Raw genomic sequence first — 18,123 nt, forward strand, 5'->3', positions numbered from 1 at the left:
CATTAATACATTATTTTAAATACTAAGAAGCATACACCACATCTCATTAATGAAACATGGGCTGCACAATAACCGTTTGCATTGGTGAGGGTGCACAAGGGTCTAGGACACACACAGAAAATTTGTATTCAGTAAGTACCAGTGAAGTAGGGGTTCGCACAGATTCGATAGTCATGCTGTACATAAGAGGAAACAAGTGACATGCACTCTGGTGGACCAACGCACTCCAGTTTCAGCTGAAGCTTGGAAACTCAACACATGAGCTCCATCCCATTTAAAAGCAAAGTAAAACAGCAGAAACTTCATTTCAACAACCCCTTACGTTAACTTTGCATTCAAACAGACTCAGAGCACACAGCGACTCGGTAACTCATCCCAGCTGGGAGGAAGTAACTTCCTGTCAGAGAAAAGTTACTCCCTGAAGTGTCTGAACTCTATCCGCAACAGCACGCCCGGTTCCCCGGCGCAGGCGGGCTGCAGGTGCTGACATGCTGGGCAACGCTGTCCTGGCGGGTCGCTTCCGAAGGCGGGAGGGCATGGGGTTCAAGACAAGCACTGAACAGGAGTGGCCAGGGACAGGAACGAAGCAGGCCCTTGGTGGAGGCTCTCGCGAGGAGGCTTGGGAGGCAGAGGAGGACGGGAGTAACAGGTGTTTATGTGATCGGTTCAAAACTCTGGGAATTTGATGTGGTGGATCACTCAGGGACTCGGGATGTCTAACATTGGGTGATCTCCAGGGGTCGTTACAAAGTAAGGACTCCACAGAGTTTGAGACTAAAGTAGCGTTACGAGTGCCTGGCACAGGGAGCGTACCGGTACCCCAGTGCTCACAAACCCGGCATTCGCACGACAGGTCTCTTACGCTGGGTACTCACCATCCAACCCGGGTGAAGCAGAGGCCCGTACTCACGCAGAACACATGGACAGAGAGAAGCTGCCTAGTGAAGGGGTCCCAGCAAGGACTACTGGTGAAGTGAGCATGGAGCGGGGTCTACTCAGGCGCTACTGAACGCAAACCAGGAGCGGGGAGAGGGCACTGACCACGGGGCGCTGCGTGAAGCTCCGGCAGTCGGACGCGGCGCGAAGCCGGGGCCCCGGGGAGCCCGGGCGGGGGCACGGAGCGCGGCACGACGCGCTCGCACAAAGGCGGGTTGCTCGGAGCCGGGCGCTGCCGCGGCAGGCACGGCCCGGCCCGGCCGGAGGCGTCAGGGAACAGCGGGGAGATGCCACTAGCGAGCACCGGGCACGACGCGCCAAGAGGGCCCCGGCAGGGGTTAACAGCGGGACCGGCCACCGCGGGCACGCCGCCGGGCAGCACGGAGCGGGGCGCCTCCTGAGGCGAGGCGGGCGCGGGAGGGCAGCGCGGCCCCCGCGGCACGCCGGGGAGCCCGGCCGGCGCCCGCACGGCTGCGGGGCGGGGGCGCCCGCGGGCCAGGCCCCGGGACAGGCGGGCCGCGCGGGGCCAGGCGAGGACAGGGGCCGGGCGGCCGCGGCAGGGAAGGTGCCGGGCGAGGAGGCGGGTGCCGGCAGGGCGCCCGGCCGGGGCAGCCGAGCGGGACGGGCGCGCACGAGGCGCCCACGAGGGCGGGCGTGGGGCGGCGGGCCGGGGCACGGCGGCGGCGGCGATACTCACTAGGGGTCGTTGGTGAAGCGGGGGCTCCGCGGGGGCTGGTAGCCGTACAGGTGACAGTAGAGCACATCGAAGCAGAAGCAGCACATCTCGGCCGACACCACCATCTTCCTGCAGCCGGGCCCGCCGGAGCCGGCGCCGGGGGAGGAGAGCAGCGAGGCGGCCGGCGGGGAGAGGCCGGCGGGGCCCCCGCCGCAGCTGGGCGGCAGCGGCGGGGAGAGGGCGCAGCCGGCGGCGCCCCCCGCCAGCCCCCCAAGGCCGTTGAGGCGGGGACCCCCTGGCGGGGGCAGCGCCCCCGGCTCGCCCCCCGCCGCCGCCGCCCCGCCGCAGTGGGAGCCGCTGCCGCCGCCTCCCGGGCCGGCCGAGCCCGAGGGAGGGGAACTGGAGAGTTTCTGCTTCTTCACCCCGCAGCAACCCGCCGCCATCTTGGAGCTGTCTCCCCCCACGCAGCGCTTCCGACCCATGGCGGGGGGGCCGGCCGACCGGCCGGGGGACGTGCGGCGGCCCGCTCCGCCTCCTGCCGGGCCCGCTCCGCCTGCAACGGGGAGGGGGCGGGAGGGAGGCGGCGGGAAAGGGGGAAGAATGAATGAGGAGCGGGAGGGAGAGGGAGGTAGGGGGGGGGAGAGAGAGAGAGCTGCGTTAGAGCGACCCGGTGAGTGGCCCCGGCTGACAGGGCCGGGGCTGAGGGGGCAGCGCGGCCCGCAGGTGTGGCGGCCGCGGCGGGGCCTGGCGGCCTTTCCCCTCCCCTCCACACGCCGAGCCGCCCCTCTCGCCTTCCCCCCGTGCTTTTTCTCCTCCTTCTGCCAGGGAAGTGGAGCAACTCCACCCCGCGTGCTAAAAAAAAAAAAAAAAGAAATAAAATAAAAATAAACCCACAAACCCGAGCTCCGCAGGAGCTGCACGGCAGAAGCAAAGCCCTTGAGATGGTTAAAAACACCCCGCTAAATAATTCAAGTGACCTGAGATGCCTTTCTCTTGGGAAGAGAAGGGAGGGGGAAATAAGAGAAGCGAGGGGCTGTGCTGGAGTCGGCAGGCTGGGAGCCTGCAGAGAGTGCTTGGATGCACCTATTAAACATGCAATCGTGATTGCTAAAAGCCACGGGGGTTTAATACCTATATATATATATTTTTTAATTTTTTTTTTTTTTTAATTACAGTTTTGGCAATGACTTCACAACCAATAAGTAGCGCCTCAGAGCGTAGGCCCTCAGCTACAGGGCAAGTGGCTGCGACCCAGTGAGACCCCAGCCCTCCGTGCCTGTCAGCCCAGGCTTCCTCATGGTGAGACCTCTGGGGAAGGGACGTCCAGAGGGAAAAGGATGTGAGTTCCTGCAGCGCTCCAGACATCTAAAATTAAGCTTACCAAGCTAGCGGGGTGGGAGGGGAAATGTCTTTCATATTAGCCTCACATATAGATAAATCTGAATTTATGGAGAGACTTGCAAATGACCATAAAGTACTTCAAAAGCTGTGTGTATGTATATTTAGAAAATAACACCTCACCCGTCAGTGTTATGCAGCCATCTCTGGCATGGGATGTAACAGCTGTTTAACATAGAATAGCAACACTACAATATCAAGGAAGACAAGGGAGTGAGGACTGCCACATAGAGTTAAAATAATATCGCAAGTTTAGAGAGACAGTCAGTCATTATCTAAGCTAAAATGCAGCCTACAGAAAGTTTTCGCAGTTGAAAACTACTTAGAGACTCAGTTTCACATTTCTTGTTGGAAATGGTTTCTCCAGCATCCTCATGGTCATAATTTTGTCTGGATCTTGAATTATCGTGGATTTGAAGAGAAAATCCCCGGTTACTAGAACTCTAGTACTAATGGGTTAAAAAGTCCATTGAGGGTTTCTGTCTAAATACTGGCCTAAACTTCCTTTGACTGTGAATCATAGTCTGAGGTGAAACAGCTGCAGGGAATAACAGCAAACAGAAAGGAGAAGAATTAGATGCTGTAAAGCAGTCTTTTCCATTTTTAAATGTAATGTTTATGTTTGGAGCTGGAGAATACTTGAGAAGGGAACCCAGTTCCCCTCTCTCAAACAACTTTCAAGTTTCTTTCAAAACAAAGGCAGTGTTTTCCACTTACGGAATTCATTTGTTTAAAATCAGTTAGCAGTGACACCTTCTGTTGCTTTTGGGAAAATAGTTTCTCTAGGTATTGAATTCTGGCTTTTTTCTAACTTTTTTTTACCAATGTACATTATTTAATACCAACATTTCTAAAAATATCAAGTAATTGCAAAAGCTTATGATACAAACACAAATATAAATCATTCACTCCACTGGGACAGATATTGGTAAGGTTCAGTGTAACTCTCAGATATCCTTATGTAGTATCAAGACTACTGACAGTGCACAGCGATCACTTTCTCATTAAATATTATTTTTATATTATTTTTATATTATTAAGTATTGCAATCGTCTCTGAATGAAAGGGTAGATTAAATATATTACTTATTCATTAAAAACACCTTACTTTTTCCGCCTCTATGATGTTCTTTGCTGTATTTGCCTGTATGTGCTCCCATTTTACCTCAGTGCAATGTAATGTATACCAAATCTCTCTTTTGTAGGGACAACAGCGAACATACGAACACAACTCCGGAAATTATTGTTTAATGGAATCAGGAAGACACAATTGTATTATCAAATATTTTTGTCAGTATCTTGAAGTGGAGAGAACTGCAGACTCGCAAAACATTTTTCATAGCTCGATGGAAAATTTCCTTTTTTATTTGAAGAAGAGTTTATTCTTTGGGTAAGATGGCTTCAGTTAACTGCAACATCTGTTTCATTGGCCCTTTGCTTCAGTTAAGTCTCAAGGACCTTCAAATTTCTTATTACAAGGAACCCTGAATGTGTTCAGTTCCTTCATGTATACAGTACTTCTATATTTTGCTAACTTCAGCAGATTTTCTCCTGTTGGTTGATGACCATGCAGTGCCTCATATGCTGTCAAATGTGCTGAGTGAACTCAGTGTAAAAAACAAACTCTTTCAGCAGTACAAATGGAGGCAGTATGGTAGTGCACTTAGATCAGTTTAATTTAGGTGTGATGTGGCTCTCCTTTACGACTCCAGCTGTTTAGCACTATTGCTTACCTCATGTTCTAAAGCCCCAGTGATTTCAGAATTGTCGCTTGTTACGAGTGAGAGATTGAAATTAATTTTTTAATTAAAAATCACGACCTATGATTCTTGAAAAGAGCTGTCAGAGAAATGATTATAAGAAAACCAGAATTATTTGCAGAAAGATACTTCTCAGTCATCCAAAGCTGCACTGAAGGATTGCCCTTCTTAAACAAAAAAATCAGAATGGCTAGTATCTGGGGGAAATGGTATCCTAACAGACATGATCCAATTCCTTTTGGATCCAAGCTAAAATTTGCACTGACTGTAGTGGAAGTCAGATTGTTCTCAAGTAGACCAAAAGATGATCTATGTTCTCAGTATCTTGCAATCTAATTAAAAGACAAGAACAACCAGAACAAGGAAACAATGAGCCAAAATTGGGCTGCATTGGTAAGCAGGAGTGATATAATCTTTGCCTTATTAGTATCAATTCTTTTAATAGGCAGTGTGACAGGTGAGGGATTTAAAGGGTACTTAAAATAGCACGTTTAGGCTGTGGTTCCATGTGCATTTCTGCAGCAGTAGTAATGTTGGTTTAAGCAGCCCTACCTCGGCTAATTGTTCTCTTTCCTGTCCCACCCATTCTGTTGTGTTCATGCAGCTGTTTGTGCAGATGTGAGGCAGAAGATCAAACTGAAAAACAATTATTCTTTTCCCTCGATTATTTTTCAGCCAAATCAGTTCTCCAGTCTGGTTTATCAGAGGGCTACACAAAAATCTGTGTTGGCTTATTGGAGTGGCTATGCAAAATTGAAAATTAATAGCCTTGGGCAGCTTAAACAGTACTGGTGAAAACTGAGAAGATGCAGCCTAAAGTGGCATTGCATGTGTTTATGGGGAAACTGTCAGAAAGCACAGAAGTGTTTGAATTTTAAATAATAGGTAAAGAAAGACAGTTGAGGAAAGATAAGAAAAATAAGGGGTGGGTGGATCAAGGACCTTGAAAGTGAAGGGAAGTAGTTTATGCTTGAGACTGTAGAAAAGTCAGAGCTAAGGAATGAAAGAAAGGGAAACTGAAAGCCCTCTTTTCAAAATATATCATTTTCCACTTTCTTAGAACTAAAGGAAACATTATACCACAGTTAATTCTGTAAAAACCAAACTCCAAAAATTGAACAGTATAAACAGCTAGCATCTCTATGAAGTTGTTAGTTGTTATTCTAGAGAAGAGTCTGTACTTACATCTCCCAAAATTCAAAGGTTAAATCCTATCTTTGTATCTTCCCATCATACTGATCTTTTTTGAATGGAACTGGAAGATTTACATGCTGAGAATTCCTTTGGTCTGAGGAGTTTCCACCCGTTGTGGAGACAGTCTAGACAACTCTTCCCTAGCCCTGCAGCCTACAAGGCATTATGGGTGTAGCTGGGAAGAAAGTGGGGTTGTCTGTATTACTTTCTCACATTATTCCCAAACTGGTCTATCACGCTCTTGAGGCTCATGTGAGTTTTCCTCAGTATATGCTGCTTAGACAGAATAGTTACTGTTCTTCAGTACGCTCCCTGTCTCAGCTGTCCCCAGGAGAAATTAGATGCAGCTCTGAATCTAGGCCAGAAAGTGTGCACAAAATCCAATAAAGTTAATGAAAGTTAACTTGCACATGTCTGAGAACAGTAATTGTTCCTACCAGTTAGAGGCCATATCCTGCTATTGTTCCATATATCAAGCCCCTACTGAAGTCTCTTCTAAAAAATAATGTACAAAAAGTCGTCTCAGGATGTGATACCAGCCAGCAGACAAAAGGTCCTCACATGTGTTATTGGAATCCTGGCCCTGTTTCATATTTTGAGCTATGTTATAATTTCACCATACCGTGAATCCAATCTGTGTTATTTTAAAATTAACATTGTTTTACAGACATTTCTCACTCTTACGCAAATTTAGGGTTTGGTCCTGTTAAACCATCTGTGCATGGAGCTTGCACTGCAAAACTGGGCATGGGTTTGTTAAAAAAACACCACCACAAAACACCCAAAACCAAACAAAAAAAGCCCCCACCAAACAATTCCCCCCAAAACAAACAAACAAGAAAACAAAAAAAACCCCCATGTATTCTAAAATGTTATTTGTCAAACTAAATATCTAGGACTGGACAGTTTTCTAACTAGACATAAAAACATTAAAAGTGTCAATGGAGTCAGAAAAGTTACTTAATTAAAAACTTAAGCATCAAAGCACTTGCAGTAAATGAAAGGTGAGACTTGTAGTAGCTTTTTCATGGAATTCTTTTCACTTAATTCTGTGAGCTAGAATGTTCCTTAAATATTATGTTAATGCAATATCCTATCCTTTTTGAATGTATTTTTCTATTGTACAGTGATAAAAGAAGATGTAGCTTACATAGCTATATTCTCAGTATAAATTCACCATGGTTTCATTGAGGTCAGTGGAGCTACAGTGATTTATGCTAGCTGATACATTAATAATAAGCCTTAGGACATATTTTTTGACATGGCTGTTTGTAGTTGGTCCCCTTCACCAAATGTTCTCTACTACTGTAGAGCAACCATATGTATTAACAGCATTTCTCATTTCTGAAGAGTCTAAAGTGCTAGCTTTAAGGGGTTTAAGTTAATAAATTTAGAACAATATATAGATGTCTGTTTATCCAGTGCAGTCATACAACCACCCCTAATGAAACCTAGCAATGATCTAATACAACAAAACAATTGAGGTGTGTTAGGAAAAAATGTAATCATTAATTTTCAAATGAATGAGTAAATTAGGAGGATAGAATGCAATTGCAGAGAATTAAAATCTGATCAGGACACCACGATTACATGCCTATTTGTTTCTAAGAATTACACTAATCTTTAACCATCCCAAGTGGTCAGCACTTGATTTTATATCTCAACTAAAAACACCAAAAAGAAACTTTCACGTAAATTTAGTTAATGCAAGGAGCAGAAATTTCAGAAAAGCGGGGAATGTTAGCAATGTTCATTGATTGTTAACAATGTTAATTGGTTAGGATGACAGAAATACTGCCATATAAGGAAATGAACAGGCATAAATTTTGATCTTCCTTTTGATGTACGACTGTGCTGAGCTTCCTTTTTCAGATGTTATTTAATTTTCTTCTGAAACGATTTAATTTCTTCTGGCTGCTGCTTTTGCTATCTTTTTGCACATGTTATCTAGCTTTTGGTGTGAAGGAATTCCACCTCCACTCCTCTAATGGCCAGTTCTTAGCTTAGGTTCATGCTCCCTTGCTCTGGTATTTTACACTGCTCAGATAGTGTTGAAGCTGTCATCTCTATATTCCTTTCAGAGAAATGAGATATACTGTTCTTTTCTCCAAAGACGGAAGAACTTTTTTCTTTAATCTTTGCGAGCAGCAAAAAATCAGTGAATCCTTCTGCTTGCCCTTTACCATTCTCACTTCTATAAAAGAACCTGTTAATCTTAAAATGGCCAAGAACCGCTTCCACTGTTCCAGTTGGGAACATCTAATCACTTTATATTGGATGTTTTTAGTCACACGTCATGAAATATTTTGGCTGTTGTTTTACAAGAAAGTTCATTAGCTGCAGTATACTATTGCAGCTTATAGAAACATGCATGTCAGTCATTAAGTATTTCTCCTTCTTCAGTATTGTAACTTATTAATTATTGAATGTATTTTTTTTCCTTTTTCCCTAGAAGTATTCGCATTCTTTATACTCGATGCTTAAATTGCTTAACCTTATATCTTCCAGTGCTTCTGATCTGTACATGTCACCCTGAATGTCATGTTGATCCTCGTTTCTGTGACTAGGTTTATAAAATCGCCATTTATGCCACTTTGGTGCACTTATCTTTCTCTTTTTCTGTGCAAAGAAAAACTGACAAATGCCAGTGTTTTGCCACAAAGGTGCTGGTGCTCCAGCACTATCAACCTATAGCTGCTAAAAGCACTAAATACATTGTCTTAAAAGAGCCTAGAGATATAAATAGAACGTTAATTAATAGCAGATGTTACCCTTTGTGGCAAAAAGCCAGCAGGGCTCCAGCAAAACCTATCTTGTTGCAGTTGTTACTTTCATCATCGGCAGTTTGTGAGTGCAGCCCCAGTAAGGCTGATCCTCATGGCACTTTGGAGTCGCCTCTCACCCTCACCCCTCTCTGTTTCAGGTATTCAGTCCTGCAGATACTTCTTTTTTTTTCTTTTGAGTGTGGTAGCAAAAGCCAAACAGCTCATGTGCACCACATCCGTAACTCTTTCTTGTATCCTTAAGGCTTTAGAGGAGACTAGCAAGCCCGAACCCCCAGTCCTGCAAACTTCTGAATAAAATTGAATCTGTGGGAATTGGTAGCATTCGGTATCTCACTTATTCATAGTTACTTATTCCTAGTTTTATTGTTCCCTTTCTGTAGAATTCATGTTCTCCAACATATTTTCTAATGTACTTTCTATTGCAAAAGTCAGTTCTCCTCTCAGACACGTATAAATCAAATTACTCCAATGAAGTCAATCGAATTTCACCGTTACAGAATGATGAGTTCAAAATCAGACCTTTTAAACCTGTAGGTTCTCTTGTAAACTGATGAATGATTTGTCTGTTCCTAGGTCTCCTGAGCTATCCTCTGCTTTCAAGGAAAGTGGTATTTATATAGATACATGTCCATGCACACACAAATTCCATTAAACAAAATTGTATGTCTTCTCGTTCTTATCTCCCACATTTGTATACTCATGCTAGGGAAGGGCCTTCAGGCTGCCTACTGGTGGTGATAATTTTTGTCACAGTTATTTAATGTATAAAATAAATACATGATGTTCATTTGGAAAAAAAAGCAACTGATAAACACGCAAGCGTCAACAAAGTTTCACCCAGTTCTTGGCATGGTAGTGTTAGCCCTCTTGTGTACTCTTCCTTTCATTCACTATTTCTGATAATCCTGTTTTCACATTATCTATATAACTCAGTCCCTCCTATCTGGCACTACAGCAATTAAAGACAAACCTTTTGTTTTTAACGTGATCATTATTTAAATAAAGTAAGAAGTGTTTTAAAAGAGTAAAGTAAATAGTATTTCTTCAACTATGAAAGAAGTCATAGCATTCAGGGAAGTACTGTTGCTTTCTATGTTTTTCTGCTAACCATTATAAAATGTGAAGTTACAATCTTTAACATACAGAAATATCTGTGATCATCAAGATTTGCATCTGAGCTTTGGTTCGCATGCTTGTTTTTCTCAATGGTTTCTTCACGGTTAATATTCTAATAACCTACTGACTGCCAGAGATTGCACAGGGGTAACATATTTTGATTGAAACACTGTAAATTTGATTTGAGGAAATGACCATTTCCATGCAGAAAAAAATAATTGAGATAATTCTTAACACTAAAAACACTCTTCTGTTACTTCAACTGAAAAAAAGAACTCCTTTGGTTGTATATTTCAAAGTAAAACTATAAATATATTAATCTAGTGGTTTCAATTACAAATGGGATTCTGGATTTGTTACCATCTCCCTTGAAAATGCATCTTTGTAATAATCCATTCATTTTGCCTAGCATTTCTAAAGAGCGTTTCAAGATTGGAAGAGTCACTGTGACATACTTGAGGAGAAGCCTTGCACAGCATGTCAGATCTAAGGAACTGTTGCTGAAATACTTCAGGGCGATCATTACATGGGGTAAGTCCTTACAGCTAACATCCAGTTTAGATTAGGGATTTAGAAGAAATTTGGAAATAATTTCATTAAAAAACCCCCATGTATTTAACTCCCTGGAAAAAAACCAAATCAAAGTCTGAGTTCTCTGTTTTTCTATTGCTTAGGTTGTGTTTGTTTTCACAGGTCAAAGTCCCACCGTCCAGTGTCATCACATTCAAATCCTGCGGTGACCTGTAAGTATCTCACCTCTAAATTTTCTATTGCAATGGAACAGCTGCATGAAAACTTGTGATCACCTTATGAATACTAAAAATGTGTCTATCATTAGGCATTACATATTGGGGTACTGTTTGTCTTGTTATGTTAAATACATGTAGTTCAAGCATGTATGCTTATAGTAGAATACGTCTACATTTTTAAATACTAGCTTATGATAATCTCATTCATTGCATTTTAAATGGAAGACTCACAGCTTACCAAATCTACTTCTAACTGTTTCTAAAGGTACCCTTACTTTAAACCTAGTTCTTTACTTGGTTAAATCAGAACTGGAAGTTATCAAAGAAAAATATTACATTTGCCCTTTGATGAACAATTACCAAGCGTTACATGTTCAGAGTAAAAAATGGATAGAATTTTATTTTATGAGTCCACTAACTAATAGTGAATTAGAATAAAACTCCTGTGGGAACACATTTGACATTCACATGAATAACAGATGAGTTCATTATGATCCCCTGCTTATAAAAAGAATGGCAAATGAATTCATAATTATTAAGCATTTAAAAATAACACATTCCCCCAAAAGATACAATTCTGCATTAAATACCCGGTTGTAGTTCAGCTGCAGGGCTTTGAAGAACCTGAAATGAAATGGTAGCACAGCATATAGCTGAAACGGAATGGCAGATTGATGATTTGGTCATTTGCCACATGCTTTAACTGCTTGGTAGCCAAAGTAATGAGGATTCATAGTCTATTTAATGCATCTGAATTAATTCTGAAATTTTAGATTAATCTTGCTTCCAAAGCAGAGAATACAGATTAGATATATGGTGCCTGAAAGGATTATGCTGGGTATGTGTATAAAGAAGAGGATTACCACACATATGGCTACTGACATGTATGCATGTTATAAGTGCCTGTGGGCATCTCATTGGAAATATATATTAAAGCTGAATTTTGTAGGGTTGTTTTGTTGATGGATATGTGGTTGTATATATGACAAATAACGTTCAGGACAGTTATTTTGCCAGAAGTGACATTCTCAAATACTTGCCCAGCTGTCACATTAGCATACCACTGACAGCCTGGCAGGAGACAGCTCTTCTATGAATAACCTCTTCTATGTAACCTCTGCCCTGTGGTGACACTAAGAGCACAAGGGTCCCAAAGGTTGCCTTGTCTGCCAGACAGAGAGGGAAGTAAGAGATGCTGAGAACAAAGTTCAGAGAACAACACAGAGGACTTGCAGAGGAGAAGGAGGATAAGGAAAATCCTGTTCTTTGAACTGCCTGCACCAAGGACATAAAAAAAAAAGGGATCAGTAGTAGATCAAATTAAGATTGTTCTAAGTGCTATCAGCACCTAAAGAGATGCAGAATTCTTGTCTCCCCAAATCTTACATGTGATCTTGATAGTCTTTATGGAGGTGGAGTGAAGAAGACTGCGATTTTCTGTATGAATTGTGACCCCATGGGTAGCCCTCCTTGGTTATCCAAGGAAAAGAGAAACAATGCCATATGTGACTTCTGTATTCCTCTTGCCAGTATAGAGGTAAGGAGATGTGTGAAAGACCTTGTGTGCATATAGATTTTAAAGTCACATTGCTACCATGTTTTCCCAAGTTCCTCTCTCCTTAGCAGCAGCCCAGACTCTTAACACAGCTATGTTGCCATCAACTGTGTTGTCATGCTGATATCAGGAGGAAAAGAAGCTGTGTCAAATGTGATCATAAAAAAATGGAGAGTAGGGAAGAAGTAGAGAGGGAAGGGTCTCAGGATTGTGGAGGGTGAGGGCCATGCTGTACAGTCATGAAAAGGGTTACGAAGACTAGAAATATAGTAACCAAAACAGAATTCTGTAACATAATAGTACACTTTTCTAGTCCTACTTACATAGTTGTCACTACTAGGGAAAAATGAATCAGAATAACAGAAAAGGCACTTGTGCTATACAAAGTTTGTGGAATTATTTGAGAAACTGTTACATGAAGATAAAATTATTTCTTTCTGCTTTGGAACAAGAATCACCAGATGAGCTTTGGAAGTTGCATAGCTGCCAGTGGAAGAATATGATTTATACACTGCTAAATTACATTGCTTTTAATTTTTAAAATTCTGTTGGTACTATCTCATTGAACTTCTGACTTGATCTGGGTGGGCAGAGTTTGGATGTATGTCCAGACAACTAGGGCTGAACTGATGCTTCAGAGGAAGGTGAAAAATACCCAAACCTAAATCCAATAGATAAAGACTAGTTGTGTATCAGGGAAACTAATTGTGCATCAGGGAAACAAACTCCTTCCTGAGTCCTGTGGATTGCTGGCTGAAGTATGTGGTTTGATTACAATTATTGCCTTAATGCAGAGCTTCAGTTCTTATGGGCCCCATGAGGACAATGCAGGAAACCTGTTCTATCTGCAATGTATGAAGTGAGTGGTATGAACCGTTGTATTCATACATTCATAGATTCCAAGACCAAGGAGATAATAATAGCCATTCATGCTAACTATCCTACATACACCTTTTTTCCCCCTGAAAGATAAATTAAAACTTTGCAGGTTTGTTTGGGGTTTTTTTTGGAAAGCTGATACATTACGAATGCATTTCTTACGTAACTTTAGAAGTTTCTATTTTAAAACATTTAACATCTGTTAGAAAGATAGTTACTTGTTTATACAGCATTAATATTACAATGTATTTACGATTGACAATATTTGAGGTAATTGTTATTATAAACAAGTGCACAAGAAGAGAAATGCTTTGACAGCTCTCGAACTGACAACAATGGAAAGTGTATGTACTTTTTACTTATAAAAATCTGATGGCATTGTCTTACTATAACTGCTTAGAAGTTAGGACATCAAAAGACAGTCTGCTTTAAAAATGTTGGGTAAGTCACTAAAGTCAATGTCACGTCATCTGTCACCATATGCTCCCTCAGCAAGGCCACTGCTGGCCATCATCCAACATCAGTGTGGAAAAAATTATCATGAGAAACATTATCAGGTAGTTTTCTGTTCATTACCAACGCATTAGATTGCAAGATACTCCAATGTTTGCTTTTAATTTGCTAGGTAAAACAGGGTGGCCTGTTGCATCACCCTTCTGTGGAAAAAGGGAATCCACTCCACGAAGCTTGTAGAAAGCTGTAAATTAGTTACTTTTGACAAAATCATACAACTGTGGTCACTAAGATTCCTTTTGGAAAATTAGGAAATGAAAAGTGGTAGAAAGGGATTAACACTTGGAATGGGTGAGTCCTGACTAAGAGAATCAGAGGAGCAGCCATCTCTGAGAAGAAAGGGCAAAATTCATACAAGATTTATTTTATTTTTTAAAGGAAACATGTACAGTTGTGAGGAGATGTGAATAATTTATATTAGGATTAAAGTCTTGGCTTCAGAATGTGCTTGCAGTAAGACAAGTCTCAATTTGAATCACCTCAATTTGTGATATGTTGTCTTGTAGCAGATAGCAAAACATGTTTGTTCTAAATCTTATGAAACAATAATTATAGTAAGTAAAGGCAATTGGCAGTGATTGAAATACTAATAATACACTGCATTTCAGACGTTTGTTTAGTGACCTCAGCCTGTTATTTTACTGCCAGAGAACAAACCTCTCTCAAATTGCATTTGTCTACCACTGAAATGCTCCAATAGTATGCACTACCCAAATTAAGGCTAATTGCTAATAATTTATTCACCAGAAGGTTTGCTATTATCAGCTTTGTTTATGTAAAATGGAGATTATAAAATAGTTCTCTCTCTTGCAAACTGCTGTGCAAATTTCATCTGCTCTTATTAGATGTCATTATCTCATAGGAGTGATATGAGATTCCTCTCGTAACAGGAAAAAAGATAACCAACTATAAAATAGGACTCAGAATAATTTTTTGATTTTAGTTTGCAGAATACTATTTATATGTGTTAAATCTGTAATATATGTTCTAATCTTTCTGTTCTGCTTCCACGTAATGTTGCCATAAAAATTCATGCCAAGAAAGGAATAAAGCTTGTGAGTGTAGTATGTATATACCACGTATTTAGCAGAAAACATGTACAGAATTTTTTTATTTTTAAATTTTTTTATTTTTGCATTACCCCATCTTATGTCCCAGTGCTTTTTGCTGCTCTGATTCAAAATGTCAAGAACTCAGAGGTAGGTTCATTAGGAAAACACATATATCCACTGCATCTCTACACTTGTATTAAGTAATGTAAAATCACATCTTAGCTCCTGTGAAGCTGTGCTGTCTGAAATTTCAATGGGATTAAAGTATGTGAGTTGCTCTAAGAACTATTTCTTTTAGCTACTATTTTGATAATTATATTTTTCTTGAAAATATATCTCACTGATTCTCAATTGTATTTGTTTCAAAGGATGGGGGGGTCTCTTAAAATAAGTACTATTTTTACTTAGGAAATGTAAAAGAAGAAAGACGATAAAAAGCTCCTCATCATAAGTTCAAGCTACTTGGTGGCTTCTGGGTGTAACTCCTTCCTTTTCCAGAGAGTTTTTCTTTCTCATCTCTCGGGAACGCACAGTATGCTGCTCATAGCCAACAGACAAGATGAGGAGAATCCAATTAGTTCCTTACCCTCTGTAATTTAGGAACTACATTCACTAGATGAATAAAATTCAGCTATATATATCATTACATATATTAACGTACAAATGCATTTAAATTTGTTATTTATGAGCTTGTACGTCACTGCTTGTTCACCAGTGATACAGGAAAATGTAGTTTTATGTTAGTTTATAATGAATTTGTTCTTGCTTGCAAGCACTGGAAATGTGGTGCAATGTTTGTATTTCGAACACTGCAAGAGGATTTTAAAATCCAAGTAATTTATTTATTTTAGTAGGCTGCTTGGAAACATTTGCTCTATTTTTTTATTCTAGCAGCTTTTTACTGATTTTCCTTCTATATCCATGAAAATTAAATGCAGAGGTTTAATGTTTTAGATCACGTTCTTTCAGGCAACTGAATACATGCGTCTACATGTTAAAAACTCGGTAAATACACTGCCTTTTTTCAAAGAAAAAAATCTTGAAGAAATAGCCATTCCTCTTCCAGAGGTCATTTCACAGTTGTGGGGTTTTGTGTTTGTTTTCCTTTTGTTATTCTGCAGAGATAATTGGTTAAGGTTTTATCCAAGGATTTTTGAAGTCAGTGGAGAGATTGTGGGCTTTGGATTGAGGTCTCAGGGGTGGAAGAATATATTCTTTCCTGTGTCAGAGCCAGCCCAAAAAGGAGGGAGAAAGATCCCTGGTGTTCATGGTTCAGCTACCCTGTTCTCAGCACAGATTAGAGATGTTTAGTGGCAGTATGCGAGTGAAGAATGGAGTATGGGATTCTGCCATAACCATCCCATTTTTCTGTCATCATTATGCCAGGACAATTGTGGAGGGGTGGATGCAGGAGCCAAACCCAACAGTCTCCTTCCTCTGGCAAACTGCAGGCGAAGTCTGGCTTGTATCACCTGAGCCGTGCAAAGTGGGTAGATGTGGTGCCCACCTGAGCAGGGAGCCCGCTCCTGGGGGGTTGGCCTGGGGAACCCTTCCCACGAAGGGCTGCAGAAGGGCCGAGCTCCGCCTGCTGTTAAGTTTCCTTTCTTTTCAAAGACTGTCAGAGTCTGGTACAAAACAGTGCTGCGTGTCTGTGCCTATGCAGACTTTGGTGCATAACTTCTAGTTGACTGGAGAGATAAAAATAATCCCTGACATAAATCAACTTCATTCTGCCTCAGGACATAATTTAAATACCTTCTCCTGGGTGTTCTTCCCTCTTTATAAAAGCAGCAAGTTCACTTTCTAGCCTTCACACTCTAATTCTAGAAAATGTTTAATGAGGGACTCTGCTACGGTGAGGGTAGAGCTACTGCTGCACAAGGGTACAAGCAGTATCAACTAGGGACACAGTGGCAGGCAACAGAAAGGTATTTTAGAAAGGGTCTTGAATAGTTCCTTTTCCAAGATCATAGGCTCAAAATGTTGCTTAAATTTATGAATAGAGCAGGACACAAATTTTGAATGATTTTTAAATTCCTAGGATAACAGAGGTTTGAAAGGACTGGGGCCATTTTTGAGATTAGGTTGAACTAAACAAGTAGTTTCAAGTGAAATAATAGGAAAAATATGAAAACATTTTCTCAGTTTTTAAAGGAAATATTTTAACATTCTTAAAATGAAATTTTTCATATTTTGAAACGGAAAAACCATTTTCCACTGCAAAATTATTCTAAATAAAAAAGTAACTTTTTTTTAAATGGCATGAAATGTTTTATTTTTAATGAAATGTAATATTTCAGTTTTACCCCAAATTAAAATGACTCGTTTTTTATTTTGTAAGAAAAAAAATATTCTGTGTGAGCTCTATGTGAACTGAGGTTTCTGCTTGCTTCTTTCTGACTTTTTGGTTTCGTTATTGAACTGGAGAAAACTTCACTTGCTCAGCTCTATTTATGAAATCTTCATGAGACACTATCCTGATAATTTTCAGGTGACTTGTGAAAAGACATTTGCTTACACCTCTGTTAGCGTTTAAGGATAATAGTTCCTCCCTTGTGCTGTACCAGTGTTAGACCCTGAGCCTTGCTGCATACTCTGCGGGTCCTGTACTCCTGTTCTTCAGAACGAAAATGTAGTGTGCAAGGATTTGTGATTTCAGCAGGCTACACGTGAAAAGAAGGATCTCTTAGTTCTGATGTGATTGTGGGATACCTACCTAACATATCATTAGCTTAGTATACACTGAATAAGAGAGACCTTAACAGTCACAGATCTTTTCCTTATACTTTGTGTTCCTATTCTTCTCTTTAATGTTCCTTGTTCTCTTGTCAGCCACCAGTTCATTTCAAATAAATACGACATTTAAAATTTTCATGTAAAGTTACAGAGCAGGAGATGAGAACTCCAGGTGCCCAGTCAGACTCTTGTCTTTTTCTCAGGCTGATCTGGGCAACTCAAAGGCTAAATTTTCAGATCTGGGGTTCTTCTATCATTATTTGTATTGACCCTGTGTGGCTGACTTGGAAGGATCCTTAAGGATTTCAGAAGGTGTTTTGCTCAGTCATCATTGTCACTACAACACTGTGGACCTTTGGAAGCTCAGAAAGCTGATACAGTTTCCAAGAAAGGCTTAGCAGACCTTTCCTAAGGCAAGTAAATTAGATAACAAAATCGAGTGCTACATGTCTCCATTCAGAACACCATTTGAGCATGTATGTGACTACACATTTGTGTGTAGGATTCCTATCTCTCATATGGTAGTTGTTTAGGTGTTGGGGTTTTTTTAAAATTTTTTTAATGTATTTTAAAGACTAGTTAATAGGGTTGGTCTAGTAGCTAAAATCTTCAGCAAGAGGGTGTCACTATGGACAATGAAAAACTATTACTAAGAGCTAGCCTCTGTAATCAAAACAGCTAATAAGAGTTCGCAATCCGAAGAGACAAAAATGAGCAAAAAGCGAGACGAAGGGAGTGCTGTCAGTGCAGTTTTACAGATGGAGAAGGGGCTGA

General features: G+C 41.1%; 1 protein-coding gene across 2 annotated transcripts in view; it reads right to left on the bottom strand.

Annotated features, from left to right (window-relative positions):
- The window catches only part of AMMECR1 (AMMECR nuclear protein 1), a 106,431-nt gene that overhangs the window by 77,560 nt on the left and 10,748 nt on the right, over window positions 1-18,123 (bottom strand). The window contains exon 2 of one of the 2 annotated variants that reach the window (XM_059824336.1): window positions 1,634-2,165. In XM_059824336.1, the coding sequence (XP_059680319.1) occupies window positions 1,634-2,165 (532 nt within the window). Of the gene's footprint in view, window positions 1-1,633; window positions 2,166-18,123 lie in introns of those variants that run through there. The other variant, XM_059824337.1, reaches the window with a different exon arrangement.

This window comes from Gavia stellata, chromosome 14 (assembly GCF_030936135.1).
Source record: "Gavia stellata isolate bGavSte3 chromosome 14, bGavSte3.hap2, whole genome shotgun sequence".
Lineage (NCBI taxonomy): Eukaryota > Metazoa > Chordata > Aves > Gaviiformes > Gaviidae > Gavia > Gavia stellata.